This window comes from Ciconia boyciana, chromosome 2, assembly GCF_034638445.1.
Source record: "Ciconia boyciana chromosome 2, ASM3463844v1, whole genome shotgun sequence".
NCBI classification, from domain to species: domain Eukaryota; kingdom Metazoa; phylum Chordata; class Aves; order Ciconiiformes; family Ciconiidae; genus Ciconia; species Ciconia boyciana.
The window spans coordinates 162,373,958-162,401,889 of NC_132935.1; the positions used below are offsets into that span (position 1 = coordinate 162,373,958).

Consider the following 27,932-nt stretch of genomic DNA (forward strand, 5'->3'; position numbering starts at 1 on the left):
ATTCTGACTTGTTTAGAGGACAGATAACAATGGCCATAGATAAACTTGACTGTAACATGTCGCTTTAATTCTTGTTGCCACCCCATGTGGATTTTGACTCCTTTACAACCTGGGATGTAACTAAATGTTAATGACAATACACCTTAAATACATTCTTGATATCTTTGCTTCTCCAAGGTGAAAAGCACAATTACTCTTCCTTAAAGTGCAATGGCTCATTACAGAAATCTCAAGATTTTCCATAAAGTCCAACCAAACCCAAATACAATCAATCTGAAGGTGAAAAAGAAAGAACTTGTCTGTAATGATGGACTAGTCTCTATATTCTATAAATACTGTTTCACATTCTATCAAGGCTGAAAGTTTGATAATAAATAATAATCTATGTTAGCATGTAAAACCTCTAATACTTTTCTACAGCCACACATCCACCTTTCACCCCATTGTCATTTCTTTGGCCTGAAGCTGATGGACACATCAGCTGTAAATATTACTTTGCCTACAGGAATGAGAATGTATCTATTTTCTAGTAGATTCTTTTTATTGGTTCCTGTATTTCTTGTCCTTCCCCAGTAATCTAACTGTACCGTCTGAGAAAATGAAAGATGGACACTGAGTAGAAAGGATTCAGAATCTCAAAATTTACATACAGATCCAGAGGCAATTCCCCTCCCACCTTCTTGATCACACTGTCGCAGCCGTTCTGCACGGTCCAATTGACGTTTTTAGTAGTAGTAGTAGTAGTAGTAGTAGTAGTAGTAGTAGTAGTAGTAGTAGTATTTTTGGAGTAATATTAATGCACAGAGTTTCCAATAAGGCTGCTTAGCTCAGTGTTCCTCGGGAAAACGTAACCTATCCCACTACCTTAACAGAAACTTTGCCAGCGTAGATGGTGCTTTGGAGCACTACACACAAACGTGATGCACTACTTCTATGGTGAGTTTGATTGCGGTATTCAAAGCAGATTCTTGAAACATACTAAAAAATTAGTGCTTTTATTAACAGTTTTACAAACAGAATCCATTACTGTCTAGTTTCCTGAAGGATAGAACAAGTCATTTCTCTCATTATTTTGACATTATTTCCTTCTCTGTTTTTTTTTTTTATTTCTGCTGATGAGCAGTTGCAAGTCCCAAGAGGGAGGGCTTAGTTTAATAAACAGTTAAAATGTTGCTAATTTGATAGTTTACTTTGCAACAACTTTCCTCTTGAAACGATGGGGATCCCGCAAATTCCTATTACCTTGACTCAGAGTTCGTCATGAAGAGTGTAAGGATCATTAATCTCCATGGAAAAAGAGACTTTTTTTTTAAGTAAAAAAATATCAAATATAATAAATTTATGAAAGACCATTCACAACATATACAGTAAGTGTTACATTTTGCTACAGCAGCTGTGATATTTTTTTTTTCTTTTTAGAATGCAAGGTCATACATCGCCATAAGTAAACACACTAATATGAGTAAGACCTTAAATGAATGTATACAGCCAGGCTTTATCTGTGGATAGATATACACTGTGTTTACTGTTTTACAGTCTAGCATATTCTTATTCACACCATTGATATAACAGCTATGACCCTGCAAAGATTCTTCCTGTGCATATATAAATATAAATATTGAGCCAAGTCAAAAAGAGCAGGGTCAAAGGTTATATGACTTATTAGACTCCTGTAGTTAAGGGTAAAAACTCCATTGTTTCTTTTGCAACTAATTTTTAATAAGAAGGCTGCTTCAATTGTTGTGTAGTTACAGCATTACATTCTGTAAACAATGTTTTAAAGCATTCTAAACAAACATTTAAACAATTGATTCTTTATCCATGTCTGGTGAGAGAAGACAATCTATAGCCTCATCACTTTTGCTTGAGTCCGTCATCTTCAGCTGGAGATTATCACTCGTACCTCTGGTGACGCTGTCGTAGGATGGAGGGAAAGATGTGGAGGACAGAGTTTCTGATTTGTCTATTGGCCTGCCGTAATTTTCGTTCATCATGAACGCAATAAGTCCCTCCTTCTCGGGTGCATCATCCTCGAGGTTGCTGCTGTCAAAAGTTCTGTGCCGGTACAAGTAAGATGCCTGCTTCATGGAGCGCCGAAACAAATGTCTCCTGTAGGCCCGCTGGATGACGATGGCGGAGACCTCTTCTTGTTTCCGTCTGAGAGTTGTTGTAATTGGTTCATAAGAGATCTTAGACGGATTCGCTGCCATGAACTTTTCTTCCATCTGTATTTTAAGGGCATCCATCTCTCCGGATTCTCCTAGCACCCTTTTTGTAAAAGCAAACAAAATATCCAAGCAATGGATCCTATCTCCACTGACCATGGGCAGGTCCATTGCTATGAGTTTGATTTTGTTTGGTTTCGCTATGCGCAAAGGTTCTGACAGCGCGTCTGCAAAGTCTGAAAGTGCAGAATACTCAATAAACTGAGTGGCTTCAGGGTCAAACTTCTCCCAGATTTCATAGAACATATCAAAATCATCCTCGCTTAGAGGCTCTGTACTTTCCTCAGTGGCTACACTGAAGTTCTCTAAAATAATGGCTATATACATGTTTACAACAATGAGAAATGATATAATGATATAAGTAACAAAGAATAAAATCCCTACGGCAGGGCTTCCACAGTCTCCCTTTGAACCATTTGCATTCAGAAGGTTTGGGTCACAATATGGTGGTCCGGTGTTTAAAATAGGGTTGAGAAGACCATCCCAGCCAGCTGATGTTGTGATTTGGAAGAGGCAGAGCATGCTGTTAGCAAAGGTTTGGAAGTTGAACATGTCATCAATGCCATACTCCTTCTTCACATAGGCAAAGTTAGCCATGCCAAAAATGGCATAAATGAACATGACCAGAAAAAGCAAGAGGCCAATGTTGAACAGAGCAGGTAGGGACATCATTAAGGCAAACAGGAGAGTTCGAATTCCTTTGGCTCCCCGGATGAGTCTTAGGATCCGGCCAATCCGAGCCAAGCGAATGACTCTGAAGAGTGTGGGAGAGAAGAAATATTTCTGGATGATGTCAGAAAGTACGGTGCCTTGAAAAGAAAAGAGAAAACCAGTGAGTTAGTACATGGGAAATAACTCGAGGCTTCCCTTTAAAGCAATCAGTCAGGATTATGGACAAAATCAATGAAAAGTTCCCCAAACTGGAAGACCTATGATAAAGGGAATGGCATTGTCATTAATGTTTTCATGCCCATTTAATCCATGCAAACTTTTGAGACTATGAGCAAAGGTGTCAATGGTAGCAGTAGTTTTATTAAGGGAAAGCTGGTCTATCGGGAATGAGAAACCAGGATCAACTCAGATGGGACATACCTGTCTGCCGCTTTTGGTCATGACTTTTGGTTATGACTTTTGGTCACCTGAGCCATTTATCCTGAGTGTAGCTGGTGAGAATTTTTCTGATTTGACAATATTTTTGTCTGTAAAGTGTTTGTGAGTCAGCACTGAAAAGCTGGTGAGCTGGTCCGGTTTTTCTGAGCCACCACCAGAACAGTGCAGATTTCTACTGGAAATCCGCTTGGTTGTTTGTTTGCTTATTAATTTTTCCACTTTCCCTGATGGGCTGGGAGGGAACTAAAGGCTAAGATTGTCCTAGCAAGGAAATGAGCTTGCATCCCTGTAGCTAAACTCTTCCTGCAGAAACAGAACAGCTTGGTCCAGACTGTCTAATGCCAAAGGTCCCTGGCTGCACTGAGCTGTGCTGAGCTCATGTCTCCCAGCCCAGCCTGGGAGAAGGCTCACTGGCAAGGCCCAAGCCCTCTGACACTGAAACGACCTGGTTGATCATGGGGCAGCACTATGACCATGACAGCTCTGGTTAACCAGCTGCTATGGGCATATCCTGAGCATCCAGTATCAAGGCTCTGATGACAGCTGTATGGTAGTGATGTTCCCTGGGTGACCCAAATCTCTGAAATCCAGGTGGTCTTGGCTGATCCAAGGACCCCAAAGCACAGGCTGCTCTCTGGGCCCTAGGGATCTCCTGCATTGGGACCTTGCAGTCCCCCCAGTCCACCAGAGAGAGCTTAGAGCAATAGAAGCATCAGTCAATAAGAAGATGGCTGTTTTCCTAACATGACAGTTTTTCATTCACCTATTGCCTCCTTCAAAATGAAAACTGTATTGGAAGAGCCAAATTTCCGAGTTCCTTCTGCTTACTGTATCAGTTGATCATCTTCCAGTTGCTACTCTATTTCCAACTTCAATGAAAACTCTTTTGGCAGGATTTCAGATTCACATTTGACCTGCACTTCTGTAGCCCCTAACATATGGTCTATGGCTGGGGCTGCAGGACAGCAAAAGGCACACATTAACAATAAAACCGTGTCTCTCTGTTTCATCCCTTGGGTAGATGAGGATTCAAAGCTCCAGAGACAACAGGGCTGAAAACAGCCAGACTCAAACCTGCCCAAACCTGCCCTGAAGGGCGATTTCACACTGATGTAATAAAAAGTAAATAGCAAAAGAATAGCAGTCTGCATGTGCCCTTTTCATGTGGCTTTTTTAATTCTCTGTCTTTGGCTGTTATGCAGAACTGGGGTTAAGTGTATGGTGCCGGTTCTGGACCATGTTTTATCTCCAAGAACCATTAAATGTACATTGAAACCAATATTGTGGTGTGATAAACCTCATCATTTCGCTGATCACACAAGTTATTGCTAGGCAGTATTTTGTTGTATTATTTAAATATTTAAAAATACATTTAGGATCTAATTATCTGAGTTGAAAGTGTATTTTATTGCATGAAGCCTTCAACTTTGTCTAATTAAATTTATGTCTGCCTTTTCAACTTCGGAGTTTGGGTGAAAATCCAGATTCACCTACCTACAATAGACAGAATAACGACGACAAAATCAAATATGTTCCAGCCATTGGTGAAGTAGTAGTGTCGCAGAGCCAGCATTTTGATGATGCACTCCCCAGTGAAGATGGCAACAAAAAGCATGTTGATTTTATGGAGGATGTTCACTTTTTCTTGACTTTGGTCATCTGTTTCCACCATCATGGTAACCATGTTAAGGCAGATGAGAATCATGATGGAGACATCAAAGGCTTGTTTTGAGACGACATCAAAAATAAAACCTTGGTATTTGTTCTGAAGGAAAGGAGATTTAGTTAGGAAATTTGAACTGTGTCAAAATGATGATTGTCTCCTGATTGATCAGAAAGTAGAGGAAAATAGAGAATGTAGTGCTTCTGATTAGAACTTCATAAACATAAAGATGATGACGAATGGTTGGATGATAGAGTTTTCAAACCCATTTACTCCTAATGCTTCTTTAAACTACTGAAAAAACCACCTTGGACTGGGGCCATGAATTCATTCAATGCAGGCATGTGGCCACTGCCATGACTGCATATGTAAATTGGACTTCTAGTCAATATTGTGGAACAATGGGTATTTTGTACCACACAGGTCACTGGACTTGCAAATACTGTCCAAAATCAAAACATGTAAATACTAAGTGGCTTTCATCTGGAAGCAATCACTCTTCCTACACTGGGAAGCATTCATTCTATTAAATAAATATTCAGCTATTACAAATAGTTCAACTGAATTATGCCATTCTTACCAGTGGCCTTGGGATTGGCTTTTGAGGTTTCTTAGATCCCAGCTTTTTCATTGCATTATAATACTTTTTCTGTTCTTCTGTCATAAAGATATCCTGGCCACCTAAGTATAGGGTGAGAACAAAGCTATTACTTTTGATGAAAAGAGGTCCACTGCCTCCATCCAAAGTTCAGGGCTGCATCCTTTTCTATTTTCTTATTTCCCTTTTCATGTAGCTTTCATCAAAATATCTAAGAAGGGCTTGATGAGATGCAGTCCTGGGAGCTGCTTATCGCATGGAGACGAAGGGCAGGAGAGACAGAGCAGTGCAGGCAACCAAGGAGGAGCAAGACTCAGATTCTGTCTGCACTCGAGGTAGGCCCAGGGTGAGAGGGGAAAATAGAAGAACCTCAGCCCTTTGTTTAGAGCCTACAAAGCAGAGAGAAACAGAGTTCTCAGGCCAGGCTGCTCCTCCCTGACCCTGGCTGCATCTTGGAGCAGGGAGGTGATGGGTTGAGGAGAACAGGTTGCACTGCTCTGAGGGACGGTGCTGTTTGTGCATGGGGGACACCAGGGCGGTCTGTGCCGCTGTGGCAGAGTTTATGGCAGAGATCCCGTCTGCATGGAGCTGCTTCACTGCTTTCTATGGGGAATATAATCCCCCAGCCTGTATTTTCAGGATGTTCATCCTATGGGGACATTAGGGGCTGCTACAACTGTGCTTTTGTAGAAGTCCTGCAAGGCGGTTTCTGCAGCTGTTCTGTCAATGCTAATCTTGATGCTAATGTGGCAAAGCCATTGCCTATAAATCTATCCCTTGCCCCGGTCTCTGCAGCAATCACAAGGTGATGTGTAGCATATGCACTACTTATCTTTTTCTTTTGTTGGTTAAAATTGTCAATGATGACACCAATGAAGAGGTTCAATGTGAAGAAAGACCCGAAGATGATGAAAATCACAAAGTACAGGTACATGTATAAATTACATTCCCATTCAGGCTGCTCCTCACACTGCAATGGGAAAAGGGAAAACGCAAAAATGACACCATCTCTGCACGTATCACAATACTAATACAGTTAAAAGAAAACTCTCTATCAGCAATAAAGATTATGAAACAGGAAAAATAGTGTAACTCCCACTAACAGAATCAGCACTCCACGGTCTCTGTTTGAAGTTTACTACTGGCATCTGCAATGCCATGGTCATTTCAGCTACATTTCACAACACTGTCACAGCGATCACACTGCTTCAGAAAGTGCAACTTCAGAATAAATCCTATAAAATATTCTCAGTCTGAACCCAGAAGGGGAAAAGAACCAATTTTCTGATTATCCTGAATCTTATATAAACTGATGGTACTTATAAAAAGCAGAAGTATGATAGCAGTATAATTAAATCCTACTTAAAAACACTGTATTGAGAGTCAGTGTATTTAGAAGTACGATTTTTCTTTTATGAAGGGTGGAAATGAAGAAGATCTCTTGATGAAGGACTGAGCAGCGCAGTCCAATAGCCTCAAATCACATGTAGCACATCTGGCAAAAATGCTCAGATTTGCCCCACCAGCTCCACGTATCTAACCAAGATGCCAGAAGCTCACATTTCCCTAAATGCCGTATTTTCTCATGTGTAACCCATGTGTTTCATTCAGTAGCAGGGAGGATACACACACGTGTACATGTAGTACAAGAATAAATCAACATCACGAGCTGTGTTATGCAAAGGTACTTCTCCGCTCCTTTGATATCGTGAGGTTTTTTCACCCTTTATTCCTCCATTTAGGGCTCGACTCCCTGTTACTCAATTCAGACTGCCAAATTCCCAGTTCCCAGTGTAATCTTGTTCCTTTAATATTATTAAAAGAACTACAACATCTCCTTCAATAAAGAAAAAAAAAAACCAAACCAAACCATGCAAGATATAGCAAGGGAAAAGCCCTTTATATATATATATATTTTTTTTTTTTTCTTTTTTTAAGGAAACCTGAAAGCTGAATGGGATGTAGGTAGGAATTGGTTGCCAGCACAGGGCAGTCACCAGCACCCAGAGCTCCAGCATGTCTCAAACCAGCGCTGGAAGTTCACACCAGCCGCTTTCCCTGCTAGGAGCTCCTCCACCCTCCTTGAGCGGAGCTGCTGGTTACAGAGAAGAAACTTGCCAAAGGTGAAGGCAGCGGAGGGGTTGAGGAGGGGGATTACAAGGGAATGTAATTTAAACCCAATGCTTTTAAAGAGGTTCCAGTTATCAAAAGTTAGATCTGTGGAAAATATGGCAGTCAGCAAGGAGAGTGGAAGAAACAGAGAGGGTAATTTACGTTTTTGTGCTCAGTCTCACTCTGGAAGTTCCTCTCTGTGCTGGGATTTTTGCAGCACGAATAGATAAATCAGTTGTGTAGAACCGAGGGCTGCATTTGGTTTAATCTCAGGGTCATGATGCTTCAGTACCAGCTGCTAAAAATGAAGGTCTGCAACTGTCTCAACCAGAGTAAGACAGGGACTGGCAACCTGCATGTATTTTATTGTTGTTGTTGTTAAACACCATGAATGCTGCGAAAGTCAATGGAAAAGGAAATTATTAATTTCCTTGTAGAGACCTACCTCTCGTGAATCCACTGCTGCATACATAATGTCCATCCAACCTTTAAATGTGGCCTGAAAAAAACCCCACAAAATACATAATTAAGCATATTAAATAAGCATATCTTGAAATGATGATATCACCTCTGTGATGTTGAGCATGTTCTTCACAGTTAATGAATTGCCTCTCCTTTAAAGCAGTATGTATCCACGAGTTTATGTTCATTTAGACATTTAAAGTTATTCCAGAATGGTTTTCTCCTGGATTCTCTCATACATGTTTTCTGATTTTCTGCAGTTGTAGGGATAAAACAGAGGTTTTTAAAAGAGATTTTAAAAAGGAGAGAAAACATGGCAATTAAATCTTTGGAAGTTTTGACCTTCAAGTAATGAAGAGATACAGCTACATGGGACAACTCAGAGTGCTGTCCTGCACAAGTCTCGGACCAGGTGAGATGGGTCCCATCCATATTGCTTGTTCAGACTGATGGGCAGTGACTACATTGTAGGATCCCACTGAAGCTTGGATTCTGCCCTCTTTTAAAATGGCAATGTCAAAGTCCAGGGAGAGGCATAAATCACAGCTGACTTGAAAGGAGCAAAGGCAATCAACACCTGCTGTGAGCCTGGCCCTGGAAACTCCATCTGCTTTACTGTTCAGATTTTCTTTCTTTAAATCAGAGTTTCTAATTATTATTTTTTTAACTGTTTGAACAAGGAGGGAGTGCACAGAAATCAGTGCCTGTTACTGGAACCTGCAGTGGAGAAAGGGCAGTGACAATACTCCTAGGAGAAACATGCAGAAGTTATTTTTATTATTCTGTAGCAAAAACATGACTCTTTGCTCTTAATATATGCCTCTCATTAGACACAGCCTGATGCCAAACATACCTGGCATTAGGTCTGACTCTGGCCTAAGCCACATTACCTTTATATTAGTCCTCCGGGGTTGTTTCTTATTTGACTTCTGACCCATTTAGACTTACCCTGGATTTAAAATCAGTGTGAGCAGATAATGAGGCATTTTTAGATCTATTGATTTAATTGGATTTACACTAGCATGCATGAAAGATCCACACCCAATATTTTTTTGAGTACTACTGACACTTAGGCTGAATTTTCTCCGTGATGTGCAGGCATGCAATTCCAGATAATGCCAATAGGAATTTGGGCAGTGGTTCCCAGGAGAAACACAGGCATTTATGTTGAGCTTGGCACATCCAGCGGTTTTAGAAATGCTCCATTATACACTCTCTATTATTAAATTAAATCCTGGAGGTAATGCTGCATTCCCATTTCCCTCTGAACGCTACTGAGCCAAAGGAAAACGTTGTACAAGAGGTCAACCATCTTTCTCATGAAAGTATAGATAAAATAATGTTTGAAAGGTTGCATTCATTTTTATCTACTGGTTAAAAGAGATTAAGCCCCCAAAATCAGAACCCTTTGGAAAATCTGTTTCATGGTACTGTATGTTAGAAAACACTTCAGATGTAAAGTGTTTATAGGAATGATGAGTAGTTTTATTGAATCAAATAATTATTTGAACCTGTCACACTGATCCTCCTTAACTGTTCTAATATTTTCCTTTTTTGCTGTTCTCTTTCTAATCTGATGAAAGATTTTCTGGTGTCATTACAGTCGCTTGCTGCTTCCAGCTCAAAATGCTGTTCAGGAAGGGTGGACGGGATGGAACAAGAAATCCTTTTCCCTGTGCAACAAAATGATATGATCTTAGCCTGTACTTTTCTCCCACTTGGGAGGAAATATTTTCTCTTGAGTAGCTATTTTACCCCTTGATATGGACCACAGAAACAAGAGACTCTACTGCAAGGCACAGTGGTTTATAGTGATAACAGATGATGAAGTGATCTGACAAAAATAAATGTCAGATAAAAAAGAGAATGAAGTACTGTGTTTTTTCTGTTTTTCCCAGTTGTCCAGAAGTAAGAGAATTAAAAATCCACGGGGCTTCTGGAAAGCTTCCCTAGACACTTCATCTGCAGAGGGTAAAAGATACTGAGAATGAAAGAAATATAACACTGGGAAAAGAAATTATTTATCTGGAATTAGTAACCACTTACACTCTGGATAAGGAAGTGACAAAATCTTCATGGGAGTGTTTGTGATATTATCCTGCCTGGAAGCTATCCAGAGAAACACCATTTTCTACTGAAACTGTCATGTGATGAGATTATCTACCGATAAACTCATCTTGGGATGGGATTACATTTTGTTATTTGACTGGTGGTTAGAGCTGCAATGCAGTAAATTACTGGGGAGGAGGATAGGTAGGATGGCACTAGCTGCCCTCAAACCATTTATTGTATAACCAAATGGTGCCTTAAAATAAAACAAGCCTTTAAATCTGTGAGGGGGATTTTTTTTCTAGAAAAGGACTGCAATAGTGCAATAAAAATGGCTGCTTTTGATGGCAGAAATACTGGTCTTCGCATTTCTGAAATGTTTCTTTAAGCATTACTATTGGTGAGAGAAACTTCTTAAAGCTAAAACAGAGCCACCAACAGTACAGCCAAAATACACACTATATACACACTTAAGCTGGCTATGCCAGCTCCATTATCTTCTGGCTTTTCTGTTGAATTTTTCAGTTTATTCAATTTCATCATAGCAGCAATTTTATACTGAACATTTGATTTATGTTTATTTTGTGTTAAGACGATTTTCTGGGGAGGGCGCCACCGAGCATTGGACCCACCAGAGCACCCCAGAGGTCTGCACTGCGCTGGGCTACGCGGGTTCCAAGGGCACTGCCTCTGCTCCCCTTCAATTTCCACCAGTAATTCCTCATGGAAATACTGCTTACTCCTGATCTTTGGACACATGGAGAAATCTGCCCTGGCTCACCAACTTATGGTTTGTTCAGAAGAACAGATTTTTTGTACATTTTGCATCCACAGTGAAAGTAAAGTCTAGCATTACAGTTTACAGAAGTGCAAGAGATCATGTAACTCAGTAACTTTAGACATACGCTGCTGTCTCACGACCATTTTGTAGCTGATTTATGAGCTCAGTCATGACTTTGAACCTGGCATGAGGGGTTGATTTAACTCTACAGTTCCTGATTGCTGTACTGGTCTAGGAGTGCTTCTGTTATCTTCCTATTCCTCATCTGGAGTCCCAGAGTGACAAAGAGTTGTAGGACATATTAGATGTAAGACTGTTCTTGTCTAAGGAGAACTTTTCCAAGCAAGCCAGATGCTGTGTGAGGGACCACTTGTTTTCTTGGTGTTCTTCAACAGATTGCTGAAATTTCAAGATACATTGCAAAAAAATATGTGGAGGTGATCATAACATGAAGGGAAGGATTCTGCAAGGGAAATGCAAAACCCCTACTGGAAATTTAAGGTATTTCTTTGTTCAGCTCAAATACAGATTTATAGAACATAGGTGCTGTGATCTGCAAAGCAATTCTGGGAATATAGAAAAAGCATTACTGAACCACTGGGTTGTAGCAATAATTTTTTCCTAATAGATTAGGGTGTTAAGGATGTTAAATCCCCAGAAGAGTGAATCATCCTTCTCGCAAATTAAAAAGTCATTATAATAAAGATCTTTTCCTCCTCGTGAATGAGGCATTTCTCTTGCTTGTAGAGTGAGCAGAGACTACCTCCAATTTTAGTAATCTGTTGTGAGACAGCACATTTGTTAGTTGGAGAAGCTTGAAACTTGATACCACTTCACATGAATATTTTCTGAGACTCATTAATTCAAAGTGGCATCTTCAGAACAACATGATGGATCCTAAACAAGGTAGGAAAAGAGAAAGAGCAAAGGATATTTAGGGAAAGTTTCATGCAGTTCTCAACTACATTGTCAGAAAGTTTGCTTCTGGGTAGTAGTAAGCCTTGAAGTTTCCATAGTAGGAACTTCTCATTTCTTTCAAGGATGCTGTAGAAGTGAAAACAGAACATTAGGCAGACAGATTTGTTTTATATATTTCCATTTGGATTTTCAGACACATTCAGGCATCCAAAGGTAACTTCAGAGTCATTTAAGGGGTGTGTTGCAGCAGCTGAAATTGTCAACAGTCAAAAGATAAGTCCCACTTAAAAGCTCATATTTTGGATCCTGGAGGGTTGTAACCAAAATGCTTATCTCATCATTGCTACGCACTGTCTCAGCATGCACAAAGATGCATCGATGTGTCTGTCTCTTTAGGAGGGCTGAGCTGTTAAATGATCCCCTGCAGTTCCTATGGTAGTTTGCTCATGAAATGTGACTCCATATGGAGGATATTTGGCAAGGAACACCTGTAACCAACACTCCTCAGCTGGAGTCTGGCAAAAGATATCCAGATGTTTGGGCCCCTTCTCTGTGGGTGTCATCTTTACACTTTATTGTCTAAGACTGTCGTTAGCAGCAGACATAAGAGCTCCAGGTGCAGGATGAAAGTTAAAATCAATCCCCTAATGGCACCTGGCTCCTGCCCTTCCTCCTGGAAGGAGCCAGCACCTGCCATAGAAGCTGAGCAAGGTTTTAGGACTCCCTCATTTCCTGCCATAATCAGTTTGTCCAGGCTGCACAGGCTGTACATTTATGGCACTTCTTTTGTACTTCTGTAACTGGAAAACCCACTTCTCTGCTACCCAATACATGATCACAGTTTTGAAAGAAACTTGCAGGGTCATCAAGTCCATTTTCAGCTGGAAAACAGCAGTACTAGAGCGTCCCTTCATAAATATGTTGAGATCCACCTTACGACCAGTTATGTTTTTGCTGCCATCCCTGATCCCAACAGAAGGCAGTCCTACCTGCTGAATGCAGCCTGTATCAAAGTGCCCAGGAACTGATACTGCAGAACAGTAGAAGAGACTGCTTCAAGATACTCCTTAGGCAATGCCAATTTATGAAAAGTTGCAGATTTTCAGAAAGCTGGAGCTTGAGTCTTATAAAAGAAAAGGTGAAGGAATAGCTACTACTCTGATGGAGTTTTTTTCACCAAACAAACTAGGCATCTGTTAGGCAGTCATGGAGGAGATGATAAGCTTCAGGTGAGGCATAATATTTTAAACCTGGAAATTTTTGCTCAGCTAGATTGGATGTTTAAATAAAAGACAAAGAAAGCACTATATAGAATGGAAAATCTAATTAAAGACGTTCAAAATGAATTAATCTACCCTGCATGGGTGAGCTGAATATCATAATTACATGCAAAAGATAAACAGTCTTGCTCTCAGCAAGTTCAGCTTTATGTCATTGAAAGAACCAAAAGTGGTTGTGCCCATTCTAACCTTTCTGCTTTCCAGAGGGTACAAAAGCAAAGACTCGATGGACAGTGCTCAGAAGATCCAAACTCAAGTGTATGTGTACCAGGAACAGAGTACATAAGGATACACATTTCTACAAGAAAGGAAAGCTACTTCATGGAGATATTTCATGTGTCTGTGACAGAGAAAAAAAGATCTGGGAGAAAGCAAATTTGCACCACAGGAAGGAGAAGGACTGGTAGATCTGACGGGGGACCTGTGGTAGGCTCATGCCCTCTTGTAAGGGCAGGTTGGGACCCAGGGCAGTACCCTGCCACATTGCAAAGGATGGATGTCTATATGTGACAACTGAATTGAGCTCCCAGCATACAAGTTTTCATCCCAGAAGCAAGGAATGCCATCACAGGTGATTCAAGACAGTAACTTCTCTGTCCAAGGATGTAGCGAGTGACTTGTTTCACTCTGTGTACATAAAATGCAACACAACAAACACTCCTAGTGCATATCCAGCCCTTTTCATTACTAGGCTTCAGAGCAAATTAGGAACAACGGAAATAAGTATCATTACCACAATTTCACATGAGGGCCCCATGGAACTGAAACACAAAGCAATTTGTCTAAAAGCACTCAGCAATTCAGTGGCAGAGTCTGGACAAGAAGATGGAGTCTCCTGTCACTCTATCCATTAGGTTGTGCTACGTCACAGCACAGTAAATCTCTGTGCATACAACCCGTTTATCCATGTTTTACATTTGCTGCTGAAAAAGGTTGTAAAAGTGGCTTACTTCTTTCTTTATAGATCAAATATTGCCAACATCTTTGAACCTCAACAGTCTCTTCTCTGGTATGCTCTCGCCACCTTTCCAGAGAGACCAGGCTGTGTGGAGTTACAGCAATCTGATCACCACCACGTTTCACAGTTAGGTTCAATCTCACTCATTATGTTTAGCAGGTGGAAATGAGGTGAGTAACCAGAATGAGAGGCACCAGTGTCCTTCTCGAACATCTCCATGGAAGGTGAGCAGAGGACTGTAAATTAAGATTCCTCTGTGACTCCAGCTTTATGCAATAACTTCAGCTGAGTAACTGAAGGTACTGTAACTTCATTTTTTCACAGCAGGGTATAGTGAAGTCCCAGTAAGTTCAGGAAGGCCAGTGCACTCTGTCTGCATGAACAGTTCCTTCTGGACCACTACTTTTTGTTTCTGGAACTGAACTTTGCACTGGATTACAGTATGGACAAAATGGTCTTTAATTCACCTCAATAGTCCAATCACCTCCCAGACGACTACCTTAGTGATGCACCAGAAACTCAAATTAAAACCAGAAGCTGCCATAAATATCTCTAGGCCAAATTAATACGCCAAATATGACTCATTTACTCTTGAGGAGAGGCATTCCCCTGACAGGTAAGGCTGAAAAACCCAGAAAAGCATAGAGGTTAACCTGAGGCTGATGATTTCAATGGGAACAAGCAACATTTGCCCGTTAGTTTAGTTTCTGGTGGTCACACTTACCACTTGTAGCAGAGCCAGGTACCCAGCACCAACGTTATCGAAGTTAACTTTAACTTTTGTCCAGTAAAACGTGCCTGACACGTTATAGAGTATACAGTCACTCATGTTGTTAATAATTTTAGAGTCTAAAGGCATATCTCCTTCTGTCTTATTAATGCACTTCCCAAATTTCCCAGCAAACAGGTTCACTCCCATGATGCTAAAGATAAGCCAGAAGATGAGGCAGACGAGCAGAACATTCATGATGGAAGGGATGGCTCCCACGAGGGCATTGACCACCACCTTGGGTGAAACAGGAGAGAGAAAACAGAATTAATGTCAGCACTTATATAGACACTTTGCTAACAAGCTGTTGTGCACCCCTGATTAACTAGGCTGAACCCTCACATGGTGACAGGTGGATAACTACTAACACTACCTAAGGAGCCAGACCACCATTAAAGGCTTCACACACGATTATTTTTTTTCCTTTTGTAAGTGAAGAGCTAATCTGTTGGTATCCTACCCATGGGATGATGTTTTTTCAAGAGGAATCTTTTAATTCAGGAGCAATCTGCAAAGTCATCATGACCTCTCAGATCCACTGGATAATACACTTCAGCCAAACCATCTCTAATAATCATACGATTAATTGGAAATAGCTGGGGTACATCACAGTTTCTCAAAACAGACCAATAAAGATTTCTGAAATCTTTGACTGAACTCAAGCCTCCATAGTCCTTGGGATGTGAACTCTAGCTGTGATAAATTTTGCTTATTTAAATAATAACTGATTGAGACATACTGTACTAAGCCAACTTCCCCTGTCTGATCAGTATGCATGATTAGGACGGTGAAACCATTCTAATTTAACAAAAAATGTATTATTTTTTCCTGTGACGTGCTGTAAAGTTCCTACACACCAACCCAGGCAGGGCTGTAAACCCCCGTGTAAAGCCATACATTTTCTGAGGGAAGCACACTGTCACAAAATGTAGTTGTCCCCTTCCTGTGTCAGCAAGGTTTCTCCATATTCACAGCTTTTGGAGATGCTGCCATTGCACAGTCCAGACAAAGCTGGCTGACAGCATTGCTGCAGACACTAGCCCCACTACATGAATTTGTCTCCATCTCTGTCTCATGCTTTGGAGATTAAAATCTAGTAGGCAGACACTAAGGTCTTATTCTCCATCTACATTTCTGAAACTGAGACAAGGTGATATTGATCCATAAAAATGAAATTTTATTCAATTGTGAAGCTGATTATGGAAAATGTCAGCTCTTGTTTTCTTTCATATTAGTGGCCAATTTTCTGACAAGCTAATAATGTAACATTCGTTTCACCATCATTTTTGCATTGCTGAGGAAGAAAAATGCCCAGAAGACTGAAATGGTTTTCATGCATGTATAGCAGCAGCTTCATATACAATATACAACACAAAATTATGTAGATCTTTCAAAACCCAGATTTAGATTTTGTGTATTTATGAATGAAGCTAATTTTCACACAGGAAAAGCTGCTTGACCTTTTTTTTTTTCTGTATAGGCCCATTCCTGATGATTTTTCAATTTCTTTCTTTTTTTTTTTTTTTGCTAATTTTATTTTTTAGTTTTGGACATTAATCAATTTCTAACTTCATTGTTTTAAGACCAAATTTACTGTGTTAACCGAAATGCCAAATAATTTCCAAATCAAGGGCTTATTTGGATATAGCCTTGGCCCTTGTCAAAGTAGCTTTCATTTGCTGCTATGCGGGACAATAGTTTTGCTCAATTTTAATCCATGCAGCACAAAGCCACTGCACTTATGTTACATATGCTGCTGAACCCAGCTCCCACCCACAAGCCCTGTGACAGGACACAGACATCCAGGTTTCAGCAGTGCAAGCGATGGCCATGCCTGCATCCTGCTTTTTTCATTCTGCTGAATTATGTTCAATGGCTTGTAGATAACAGAACACGACATGAGGCTGGAGCAAATCCTGTAACACCTCTCTGAATGAATTATTAACGGGGGGGTCATTCTTCTCTCACTGCTTCTGCTCTTACACCAGTGAGATGCCATTTGGTCTGCTGGAAGCACTCCTGATTTGCACTGAGGCAAGTGAGAGGACTTAAAGACCTGAATATATAAAGGCAAATGATTATCATAAATTCATGTTAAAAGTTCAGCTGCAAACCTTGCCATGGAAAGAGCTGAATTTCTGTTGCATCTAGGAACAGCAACATATACAGCGATGTAGAAGAAAAGGTTCATACCTCTTGATTTCCACTGATACCTTTATAGGAGAAACCACCTTCCAGGTGACTTCTTTAGCGATAGCCTGGAAACTGAGCCACCCTCTGCCCTAAACCACAGCGGTGCAAATCTATAGCTTGTGGTCTGGCTATAGATTTGGTGGCCAAGCTCTCCTGATCTCATGGGCCACCTTTTCAGGCAAAGCTGATTCAGATTTTAAATCCAGAAATAGACTTGCACAATGCGTTAATCCTCCCTTTGCCACAGCAGAGCCCACCAGACTTTCCACAGTAATTTCAGGCCCAGGCTTTAACTCCTACCCAAGCTTGGGCATAGCTTTTGCAAAGATGTCTAATTTACAGTGTCACGATTTCAAATAACGGACAAAAAGTTTATCATTAGATAATCTATTCCTGGTGTCCTTTGCCCTCACTGTTAGAAACAGGTGCTGGTTTTTTTAGGTTGAATTTGTTGAACTTGAGACACTAGACATCTGCTCCTATCATCCCAGTCATCACTGTGGGTGAGTTGCCACTGAACATTGCTTTGGGTAATTAAAAACACAGAGCTTCTTTCTAACTGTCATCATTCCTTCAGATTTCTAATCATGCTGCAGAGACTTTCCCATTTTTAACACCCCATTTCCAGCAGTTTGGTGGAATTCCACTATTGAAGCACTGCCCTCTCCCTCTGGTTGCTGGGTTATTTCCCTGCGTATTGAGGGATTGTATTAGTCGTCTCATTTATCAGACCTGCCCAAAAGCTTGTGTCCTGTTGAACAGTCATCCCAATCCCTAAGTCCTTCTCAGCTGCTGTTTTCCAAGAAACATCCCCCGGAGTGACCTACTTTCCTCCTCCCGAGGTGTATGATGTATGTGGCTTTATTAAAATGCTTGTTGTACCATTGATCTGTTTTTCACTGTGATCCAGATCAGTCAGTATAAGTCCCTTATCTGTAATATCACTTACTACTCCACTCATTTTGTGTGTTGTCAGCAAATATTTTATATTTTCTTCCAGATGCTGTTACCGTCCAGATTAAGGACAGTTCTTATTCTGAAGGATCCCTTACCCTGAGACACTCATCACTGAATGAGTTACAGTGTCATCACTGTTTACAATTACTTTTTGAGATCCATCACCCACTTTAAATTAATTTAAAATATGTTTACTTGGCTTGGTGCAAAGCTCTTGTTTTCATCACAATGTCCCGTGGTATCAGATTCCTCTCTGAAATCTAAGGATATTATATCAGTGCAGTTACCGTCATCAGCATAATTTGTAATCAAATCAAAGGACCATATCAGTTTTACAAGAACTATTCCCATGAAATCATGCTAACTAGCATTAATTATACTATTTCTTTCCTGCATGTATCTTGTAGCAGCCTCACCATGACTTTGCCTGGTATCATTTTCACATTAAATCGTCTATCATCATCCCACTCATCCTTTTAAAATACTGCAATAACCTCCCTTGCTGGGAAGAAATTTGCAGGAAACTGGCATCTCTGAAATAATTCCCTGGTGGACAACAAATGAGGAAACATGGGAGACTTCATGATTTGGGACAGGCAGACCTAAGTTAATTTCTGCTGGGCTCTAATATGGCCTGGAAAGCAGTGGGTGACGCAAGGTGGTGGCATGTGCACGACACCCCCAGGGTCTGCAGTAACTGTCAGGTGGGATACTGGTCTTACTGGGGTCTTTTTTGGGGACAGAGGTGCAAGATGGCAACACTTCAGCCTTATTTTGCAGACCTCTCATGAGATGGGAGCTGCTGAGACTTGTGCAAACTCAGACAGGTCCCAGCCTGTTTGAAGACAGAGAAAGGACTGAAGTCTGATGGTAACAGGTCCTCTTGGGCATCCAAGTGCTACTCTGTGCCTTTGCCTCAGGACCAATTGTTTCCAAAACTTAGGTACAGCGTCAATGAAATAAGTCTCTTTCTTACTGCAGTATAAATGAGAACCTTCTTGTTCCTTTTCTAGCCACGCAGAAATCTTTCAGTTATTCAAGAAAAAGACCTTACAATAGAGAAAACTATTATTATTTTCTTACTGTCAGTGTTTGCTTCTCAACATTATCATTATTTAATCCATCACTGTGCTGGCAATTTTCCTGTGCATTCTGGAGCATATGAACTCCTAATAATGAAAGGTCTAACTGTCCCTAGTCATGTTAAGTGTGGTTAGACAAACTAAGAATAAAATGATTTGATTTTCCAATAGCACGTATTCTCAATTACACTTTATCATAGTTTACAAGCTAATTCACTACCTCCGATAGCTCAGAAAGACTGAATATATTTCAGCTGCAGCAATAGTACAAGGAAGAAAAGGGATGTTGAGTCAGAGACCAGGGGAACCTACAAGTATGACCATGTTAAGAAGAAAACTTGCTGGGCTGATCTGTGTGTCTACGCTACGTAGGATCTCCACCAAGCCAAACTCTTGTTATTCTCAGAAAGCTTCTTGATAGAGATGTGAACTTTTTCATGTTATTTCTTTCCTATTTCAGTCTCACTTTTCCAATGCTTTGGGCTAGTCTTCCCACTGCTTTTCAGGTTTGAATCCAATTTAGTTAAACTGATGCAAAGTCATGACTGAACATTCTTACGTCAACTTAGACTATGTTAAAGGGGTTTCGCTTGAACTTGCAAATCCACCCGTAAAAGTAAGCCTTCATAAGCCAGATTTAAATTGATTTGAGAGAGTCCATGCACAAATCACTCTGGTAGTTAAACTAGTGCAGCTTTTGCTGGTATCAACGTTTGCTCAATTTGCGTATGTTTAATAAAGACTTGGAGTGAGGTCATCAGATGACGTAGAAGTGAGAGCTTTAATTAACATCAGTAGTGCAACATCACTTTGTGCCAGCTGAGGATCTGCAGATTGCTTTTGTTTTATTTTGTGAATAACCTTTAAAATATTGCCTGTGTTTTCTGAAAAGATCACGGTGAACAAAGCAATTCAGGTTTGGGTACCCAGATGAATAGAGCCTCTTGAATCTTTTTGTCTTAGTACTAACACAGAGGATCTTCATCCACAAAAATAATGTGATTTAGATAATCACAAGGTCTGTGGGACAAAGCCATAGATCCCCAATTCTGGTCATCCACAGAACAGTCAAAGTGTGGGTATAGGGTTTTCATAAATTGCTCTATCACCATCTTTCCTGGGTTATCTTGGTCGTTAGGCTCTCTAGCCTTCAGTCTGTCTTACTGCAAGGATATTGCAATGAGAACAGTTGATTGCTAGGAGCTCAGTGCATGAACTACACATTTTAGTCACTGATAATTCAGACCAAATTTTTGTCTATAGGAAACTTTTATGCTGAATATACCTCAGCATGAAAGCTGTATCATTTTCTTTGGGTTAGTAGAGAGATTTGGCATCATCAGACAAGGTGAGTTGTTCTACATGTAATTTTGTCACAAATTTGCTTTATTTTACTATGCAATCTGCAAGATTAACAGTAACCTCAGCTCATACAGAGCAGAGTTGTTATCATCTGCAAGTCATGCATAGTGCAAGGAGTTAAATAAAGTGCTTATCTAGACAATAATTGACTAGTGTAGCAGGTAGGCTTAACAAATAAACAGGTATGCTGTGCGGATATAGCCATGCCGGCAAAGGAATGCAGAAGGGAAAGAGATGGATGCACAAGATGGAGCACCAAACACAAGCTACATGGTTTTAATTTTAATCCTGACATTCCATATTAAAACTGCAATCTGTTCAGAGGAAAGATTTTTTATAATAATTCGTTTGCTTTCCCTATCTTTAGCATTTCTAATTTTTGCTTAATTATTAGTGAAAAAGTCCTTAAGAACTTTCCCAGTCAGTCTCATTTTAATACATGTCAAAAGCAGGGAGCAAACTTGTAGCTTGGTTATTCCCCTGATACGCCTTATAATTGAGAGGTAATTGTTAGCCAGATGCTTCCCCGGCCAAAAAGCTGTTTTTTAAAATGCAATATGACAAGTCAGGCAGCAAGATTAGTTTATCATTAAATCCACCAGAGGATAAAGCTGTAATGATAAAATTGCAATCAAGACAAAGGAGGGATTTCTGATTTTGTTGCTTTGATACAGTATTATCATTCATTTCCTTTTGCAGACCAAATGAAGACAAAACCACGTGCAACTGTTCCCTGTTACATGCTTGATGTCACACATTTGAGCTTTGATTGATGCTTTATATACTCTTACCCTCATCCCTTCAAATCGTGACAATGCTCTTAATGGTCGCAGGGCTCGGAGGGTCCTGAGGGATTTAATGGGACCCATCTCGGAGTATCCAAGTGTATTGGCGATGAGGCTTATTAAAGAGACCTGAATGGAGACACAAAGCAAAAATCCAATCTGTTAGTACACTCCTGCCATTTTCCTTCTCTTCTGACTTTCCTTCCTGAAAGGAAACAGCTGGTTACTTGGAAATGCTGGAACAGCGGGGAAAAAAAACCCAAAACACAACAAACAAACTAAAACCCACCTTAAATGGAAGCCCTTAAATTAGACCAACACAGAAAAAAGGAGGTTTTTACATCCACACATGTACAGAATTCTTACCAACTCACAAAACCTTTGTTTCCAGTTTAATGCAAAATTTCTAGAAATACAGACTTTCAAAGATGTCAGCTTTATTTTAACTAAGCACACAGAGGTCCTCTTAATGTCATCTTGCAAAAAGCTGATGAGAAAAGAGATCACTGTTACAAAACCACCGGTCTGTGCCACCCATGCTGTAGGTTTCCTGTACACTCCTCAAGGTGTGTGTCTCTTCCACTATTGAAAATATGATGAGTCACATAAGTCTTCTAATTTAGTGCTTTCTGGATGAAAGCACCTGTAAGATCTAACCATTTCCAGCAGAGAGAAAAGATTTTAGCATTACCATTCAATTACCAATCTTAAACTTACTAATTAGAAACAAGTCTTCTAGATTGCTGATAGACATGACTTTATACCATGGACTCTAAAAGAATGATGTGCATGAGTCTTTGATTTTGCACTTTTTCACTTTTTCTGGTTTCTACACAGCCTCTAAGGGAGAAGGAAACTTGACAGGTGCTCAGCGTTGAGGTTCATACCTCTCAAAGACTTTTTCTTTGAAATAAACTATGTATTTCCAAAATTTAGGGAGTGAGAAACAAACAGCTCTCCAACACCATAGGTATCCTGCCAATTTGCATGGATTAAAAAAGGAATCAAAATTAATCCTCAGATATTATAAAATATTCTTTTATTAGAAGAGAGAGACCTATGCATATTGCTCATCGCAGTTCCCTTACTCTCATCTTTAGCTGTTTTCACAGCCCCAGTTATTGTGGTATCGGATTGTCTCACACTCACCAATGTGAGTGTGCAAAGCTTACCTGGAAGGAGTGTGCTTTATTGCCATTTTAAAGATAGAAGCAAAGTCTAACACCAGGGATTCCTCTACACTATATAAAAAAATAGGTGCTTAATGTAAAAGGAAACTTTAGGCTCCCCAGTGAAGACAGAAAGGTCTGGTGGGAAACCTTCATTTTCATTTTTCCTCTGAACCCCACTGCTGGCTGACCAGCCCAGCATCACCCATAAGGTTTGTGATAAAGCAGGATAAGACAAGCCTGGTTCCCTAAGTCATGAGCTAGTGTCCTCTACAGAGCAACCTTTCTCTTGAATATGCATTCATTTATGTACCAGTGCTGTCTGCACAGCTAAGCATCTTTGTAAAATTTGCTCGATTTGTTAAATTATTTATGTATTGATGGCTTTATTGTGGCATGTGGGTGACAGCAAGCCTAAGGGCAGCAGGTCTTAGAGACACCAAGCCTGGGCTGGATGCAGCGGGCTGCATATGTGCTGGGATAAGACAGCCTAGATCTGCAGATGATTAAGTGGCACAGAGGCTGACTGTCACTCTTTAACACTTCAGTCTTCCACAAGGTGTGACACAAACTCACCTCTCATGTACAGACCCAGCGGCTGACATGGAAGGAAGGTCCTAATAAACACTTCTGCATTTTAGTGGTGAGTGTGCTACAAGAACATCACAGTAGACAGGCAGACTGGATTCAAGGTCTGATGTCTTAGGACCCTTAGACATTGGGGAGGTAAAAATTGCCAGTGAAGCCTTTGCTTCCATCTTCCTCAAAGCAGATCTGAACCCATGACATGAGCATGCCTAAGAAGTTATTTTAGAGTAAGTAATGCTATAGGTTTGACATATATTCACTAGTAATGCTTCTTTCACCTAAATCCTACTCAATCAATGCTCACAGTTAAAGATGAAAATCTGGGTTTGACTTCAAAACCATCTTAAACTCTCCAACACTTCCAAACTGGAGCAGCACCCATTTTCTGTCTTCCCTGTTTCTTACCAGCCTTGAATACATCCTGTACTCTGAAGATGCATTAACATATGGTCCAAAGCCTTCTCCTTTCACTCACTCTCCCCATTGACTTAATGTTGCCTAAATAAGGAGAAAGGGCTGAAGGATTTGTTTAATACCAGTAAGCAAACACACAGCATACTTATATACGAAAGCTATTCAACTAAGGCATCTTAAAACTGTAATATAATTGGCATTATTGAGATATCATGATAGGAGTAACACTGTGGCACATATTTCTGTCTTTGGTGGAAAGTTTAGTGCAGAAAATTGTCTTAACCCCACAAAGCCTTGGAGCTCCCTATCCAGAAAGGCTGGAGGTATAAGATAAACAGCTCAATGATAGCATGCTCAGTGATAGAAACCAAGAGCCATACACTCACATACCAAGGGAAGCTCATTCATTTGTAAAATGAATGTAGAGATTTAAAAGAAAATTAATCAAATACAGAGCACCCAACACCCTTCTTTGCTAGCTTCACCCACAATGTCTGAAAGTCAGACCTTCTCAAGGCCTTCAAACTGCCTTGGTTCATGCATCTGCATGCTTCCTCCGTCATATCCTGTAACTCTCCTTTCTCTCAAGGCAGAAGATATTCTGTTCAAATCCTGCAAGACCAGACTTCGGATCTGAACGGGTTACCATTTTCTTTAGAGTGCTGTAAATGTCACCCTGAAACACATCACAGGTGCTGTTGTCCTCCTGACACAGATTTACACAGCATTAGATATCTCTTCAGAGGATTAGGCCATGAAGCTGAGTGATATTTTGGTATTTGGCAATGATTTACAAGGCTGGAGTCAGAACTGAGTTTTAGACAACTTGTTTAAATGCTCAGCTATTGGTTTTGAAGGTATCTCCGTCAAATTTTATTTATAGGAGAATTACTGACACAGAGACTTAGCCATTTGGACTCGATTAAAAGTGACCCGGAAAGCTATTTTTAGGAAAAAAATCAAGCCGTTTTCAAAATTGGTGCTGACTGCCCCACATAATCACAGCAAAAGGTGAAGTCAGCTGTTTCTGTTACTTTTTTTTCCTGTTACAAGGCTGTGCACCCCTAACTTGCTCTAAGGTTCTGCTTTGTGCTCCGCTTGGTATCAGAAACTTGCTGGCACCCAGAAAACACCCCCAGGGTCAACATAACCTCCAGATTCACAACATGGCACACATTTCTAATCTTTTCTCCTTGCAAATAGTTTTGTAGGTGTTTCAGGAAAAAAATACCTCTGAAGACCAGGCAGCACTGTAACATTGTGGAGAGCAGGCGAATCCTAAGAAGTCACTATTGCCTGGAACCATTTCCCATTACATGCACAACCTGTTATTGGGCTTAAGCTTTCACCTCACCTTCACCTTTCACATGGCACGTGTGCTAACAGGTAAGCTACAGAGTAGCTTACCTCCTCTCATCCTCCTGTGCACTTCTTCTGACCCAAGAAGCCTTATTATTGTTCTTATTTGCAGATGCTTTGCTTCTAGCATCTCCCTTGAGGGTCCTTCCACAACCTGCTAGACCTTACTAAAGCTTTCACAGCTTTCTGTCTAAACCTTCCTTTCCTTAACTTAATCAAGCAATAATATCCTCCACGTTAGCTCTAGACTGTTCCTTATCCCCTTGATTTGCTGTTTATTTGGCTCCTCTGAAGTCCTCTGGATGATGCCCTCACTGGAATCTGCTATCTAGCATGAGCCCCAGTGTACAATCTGGCCAGCAATTAGGGTGCCTAAGGTGGGGAGTGGTTCTCATAATTCAGTATATGCAATCCTGCCTCCACAGACATTAGCGGCAAAAGTCTCACCAACCACATGGGCTAGGTTTTCAATCACGTGGCAGCTCTTCCCTTTTGCTTTCTTCAGGTCATCTCAGCACAGCCCAACAAGATCCCAGCCTTGGTGCTGTCAGTGACTTCCCAAAATTTATTCCATCCTGAAAGAGTGGAAACCCTGAAAGAGTCAGCATTTACTGCCTGGCTTAATGGAAGGGTTTCCCAGTGAAGCCAAGGCTCCAGGCAAAGCCATATTGATGCTGCCTGCACACCTTGGCTTCTTCTTGCCATTGTAGACAGGCAGGTGGTGTTGAGCTCTCTCTTATTCTGGCATTTAAGGAAGTTGGTTGCTCCTGTTCTTTACTTTCTTTGCCCAAAGATAGTTTTATCTATATATCTGTAGATCTATATGGATATCTATAGTATATAATCTAGTATATACCTAGTATATAAATATATAGTACCTATATACTTCTATTTCTGTATTTCTATAGTCCTACATATTCCTACATGCAAGTTTATCTATATAGATTTCACAGTGGTTTGTATGGCAGCCTCCTAGAGCTGGGTAAAGGGAGAGATAAATGAACCCTACAGCTTTCACTTTTGCCATTTTCAGTGTTATGCTCAAGGAAAAAAATGAGAGCTTTTAAACCTTGTGACTGCATTGAACACTAGAAATACTGTCCATGGGGATTACCGGGCATGTAGCTGGTGTTTTAAAAGCCAACCTCCTGTCATCTATGTGGCTTAGTGGCATTAGCAGCTCGGGTCTAGAGTGCTAGACATTCACATGTGTTTCCAGGGCAAAATCAAGAAGAATCAATGAATTTAGATGCTACAACACAGGCAATGATCTCTGTGCTGGTTTTGGCTGGGATAGAGTTGATTTTCTTCATAGTAGCTAGTACGGAGCTATGTTTTCGATTTGTGCTGGAAACAGTGTTGATAACACAGGGATGTTTTGGTTACTGCTGAGCAGTGCTGACACACAGTCAAGGCCTTTTCTGCTCCTCACCCCACCCCACCAGCGAGGAGGCTGGGGGTGCACAAGAAGCTGGGAGGGGACACGGCTGGGACAGCTGACCCCAACTGACCAAAGGGCTATTCCACACCATATGGCGTCATGCTCAGCATATAAAGCTGGGGAAGAAGAAAGAAGGGGGGACATTTGGAGTGATGGCATTTGTCTTCCCAAGTAACCACTACGCGTGATGGAGCCCTGCTTTCCTGGAGATGGCTGAACACCTGCCTGCCCATGGGAAGGAGTGAATGAATTCCTTGTTTTGCTTTGCTTGCATGCATGGCTTTTGCTTTCCCTATTAAACTGTCTTTATCTCAACCCATGGGTTTTCTCACTTTTACTCTTCCGATTCTCTCCCCCATCCCACCGGGGGGGAGTGAGCGAGCGGCTGCGTGGGGCTTAGTTGCTGACTGGAGTTAAACCACGACAATCTCTAAAAAGAGACTAGCCTCACCGATAACTGTTCAAAGTTATTGCTAATGTGTTCTGATGAGATTAATGTCTGAAGTTCTTAATTATTTTTGACAATCCACTACTAGATTATATTTGACAAAAAAAAGTCATGGAATCAGTAACTGCCACTTTTTTTTCCACTATTTTAATGGAATAAAATAGTGTATTTCTCATCTTTCTTGAGATGAGAAATATGACTTATGTATTTGTACCCAGGTGGCACCCATGTGGTGTTCGGTTCCCAGTGTGCTCACATTGGTGCTCACAGCAATTCAGCAGTTAACAGACATGCAGCATTTTTGGACAATTAAAATTGTTCACTATGAACGCACAGAGATAAAGTTATACAGTAGGTATATATGTGTTCACTATCTGACAGTGGCTTAAGAAATCAATGTTGTAAACCAATGTAAACCCCAGTAAAACTGTCAGAAGAGAATTTTAAGGCTGCAGAAAAACAATTATAAAGTAGGAAGTGCAATAATGCAGCTTCCTTTCAGCACACACAGCAGAAACGGTCTTTAATGAAAAGATCACAGACTCTTTTCCCAAGGAGCTATTGCATTTATAACAGTAGTGGGGTTCCTTCCTATATACATACATTTTAATAGCATATTAGTAGCATGCACAGACTCCCTAGCCATGCAGTCTTGCTGGCGGCAGTAATCCGAAGGGCACAGTCTTTGGGAGCAGTGTTTCACCCGAGGCTGACTGTCTTTCCTATAGTGAGGAAGTTGGTTTGAACTGGAATAGGGGCCGCTCCTCTCTTTTTCGCATTCCTTCCCACCAGCCTAAAAGCACATCATTTCAGATAACCAGCGAGCATCCTCTGGACTGAGCTGGAAGCAGACCTGAGCAGCACCATTCAAAGGCAGATGCCACTCAGCATAGACTGCATTTTTGAATTAACCCCACATCACCACCGACATGAATTAACAGCAGAGCCCAGGGAACAAGGAGTTCTGCCTGTGCAACGATAAAAATCCTCCTTGGCTGGTCATATAAATCCTAAAACCCATGAGAACAACGAGAACCTCTACTAAATGTCTGCCTGTTGCAGCACACAGCTGTGAGCAATACCCTGCAAGCTGCTGTCTCGGAGAGAAGAGGAGACCTCGTTCCTGGTTTGGGCCACAGCATATGTTTTATGCAGTCAGGGATTTCATCAAATTAACCTGCTTGTTCAAATTAGAGGGGAGGGAGCAGG

General features: G+C 40.8%; 1 protein-coding gene across 1 annotated transcript in view; it reads right to left on the reverse strand.

Moving 5' to 3' along the window:
- Positions 1-1,546: 1,546 nt before the first annotated feature.
- The window catches only part of SCN5A (sodium voltage-gated channel alpha subunit 5), a 218,687-nt gene continuing 192,301 nt past the window's right edge, over positions 1,547-27,932 (reverse strand). The window contains exons 22-28 of the mRNA XM_072851539.1: positions 21,311-21,433; positions 14,881-15,162; positions 8,154-8,207; positions 6,429-6,566; positions 5,579-5,683; positions 4,830-5,100; positions 1,547-3,034 (exon numbers count right to left, since the gene is read on the reverse strand). Coding sequence (XP_072707640.1) covers positions 1,800-3,034; positions 4,830-5,100; positions 5,579-5,683; positions 6,429-6,566; positions 8,154-8,207; positions 14,881-15,162; positions 21,311-21,433 — 2,208 coding nt within the window. The 3' untranslated portion in view covers positions 1,547-1,799. The remainder of the gene's footprint in view (positions 3,035-4,829; positions 5,101-5,578; positions 5,684-6,428; positions 6,567-8,153; positions 8,208-14,880; positions 15,163-21,310; positions 21,434-27,932) is intronic.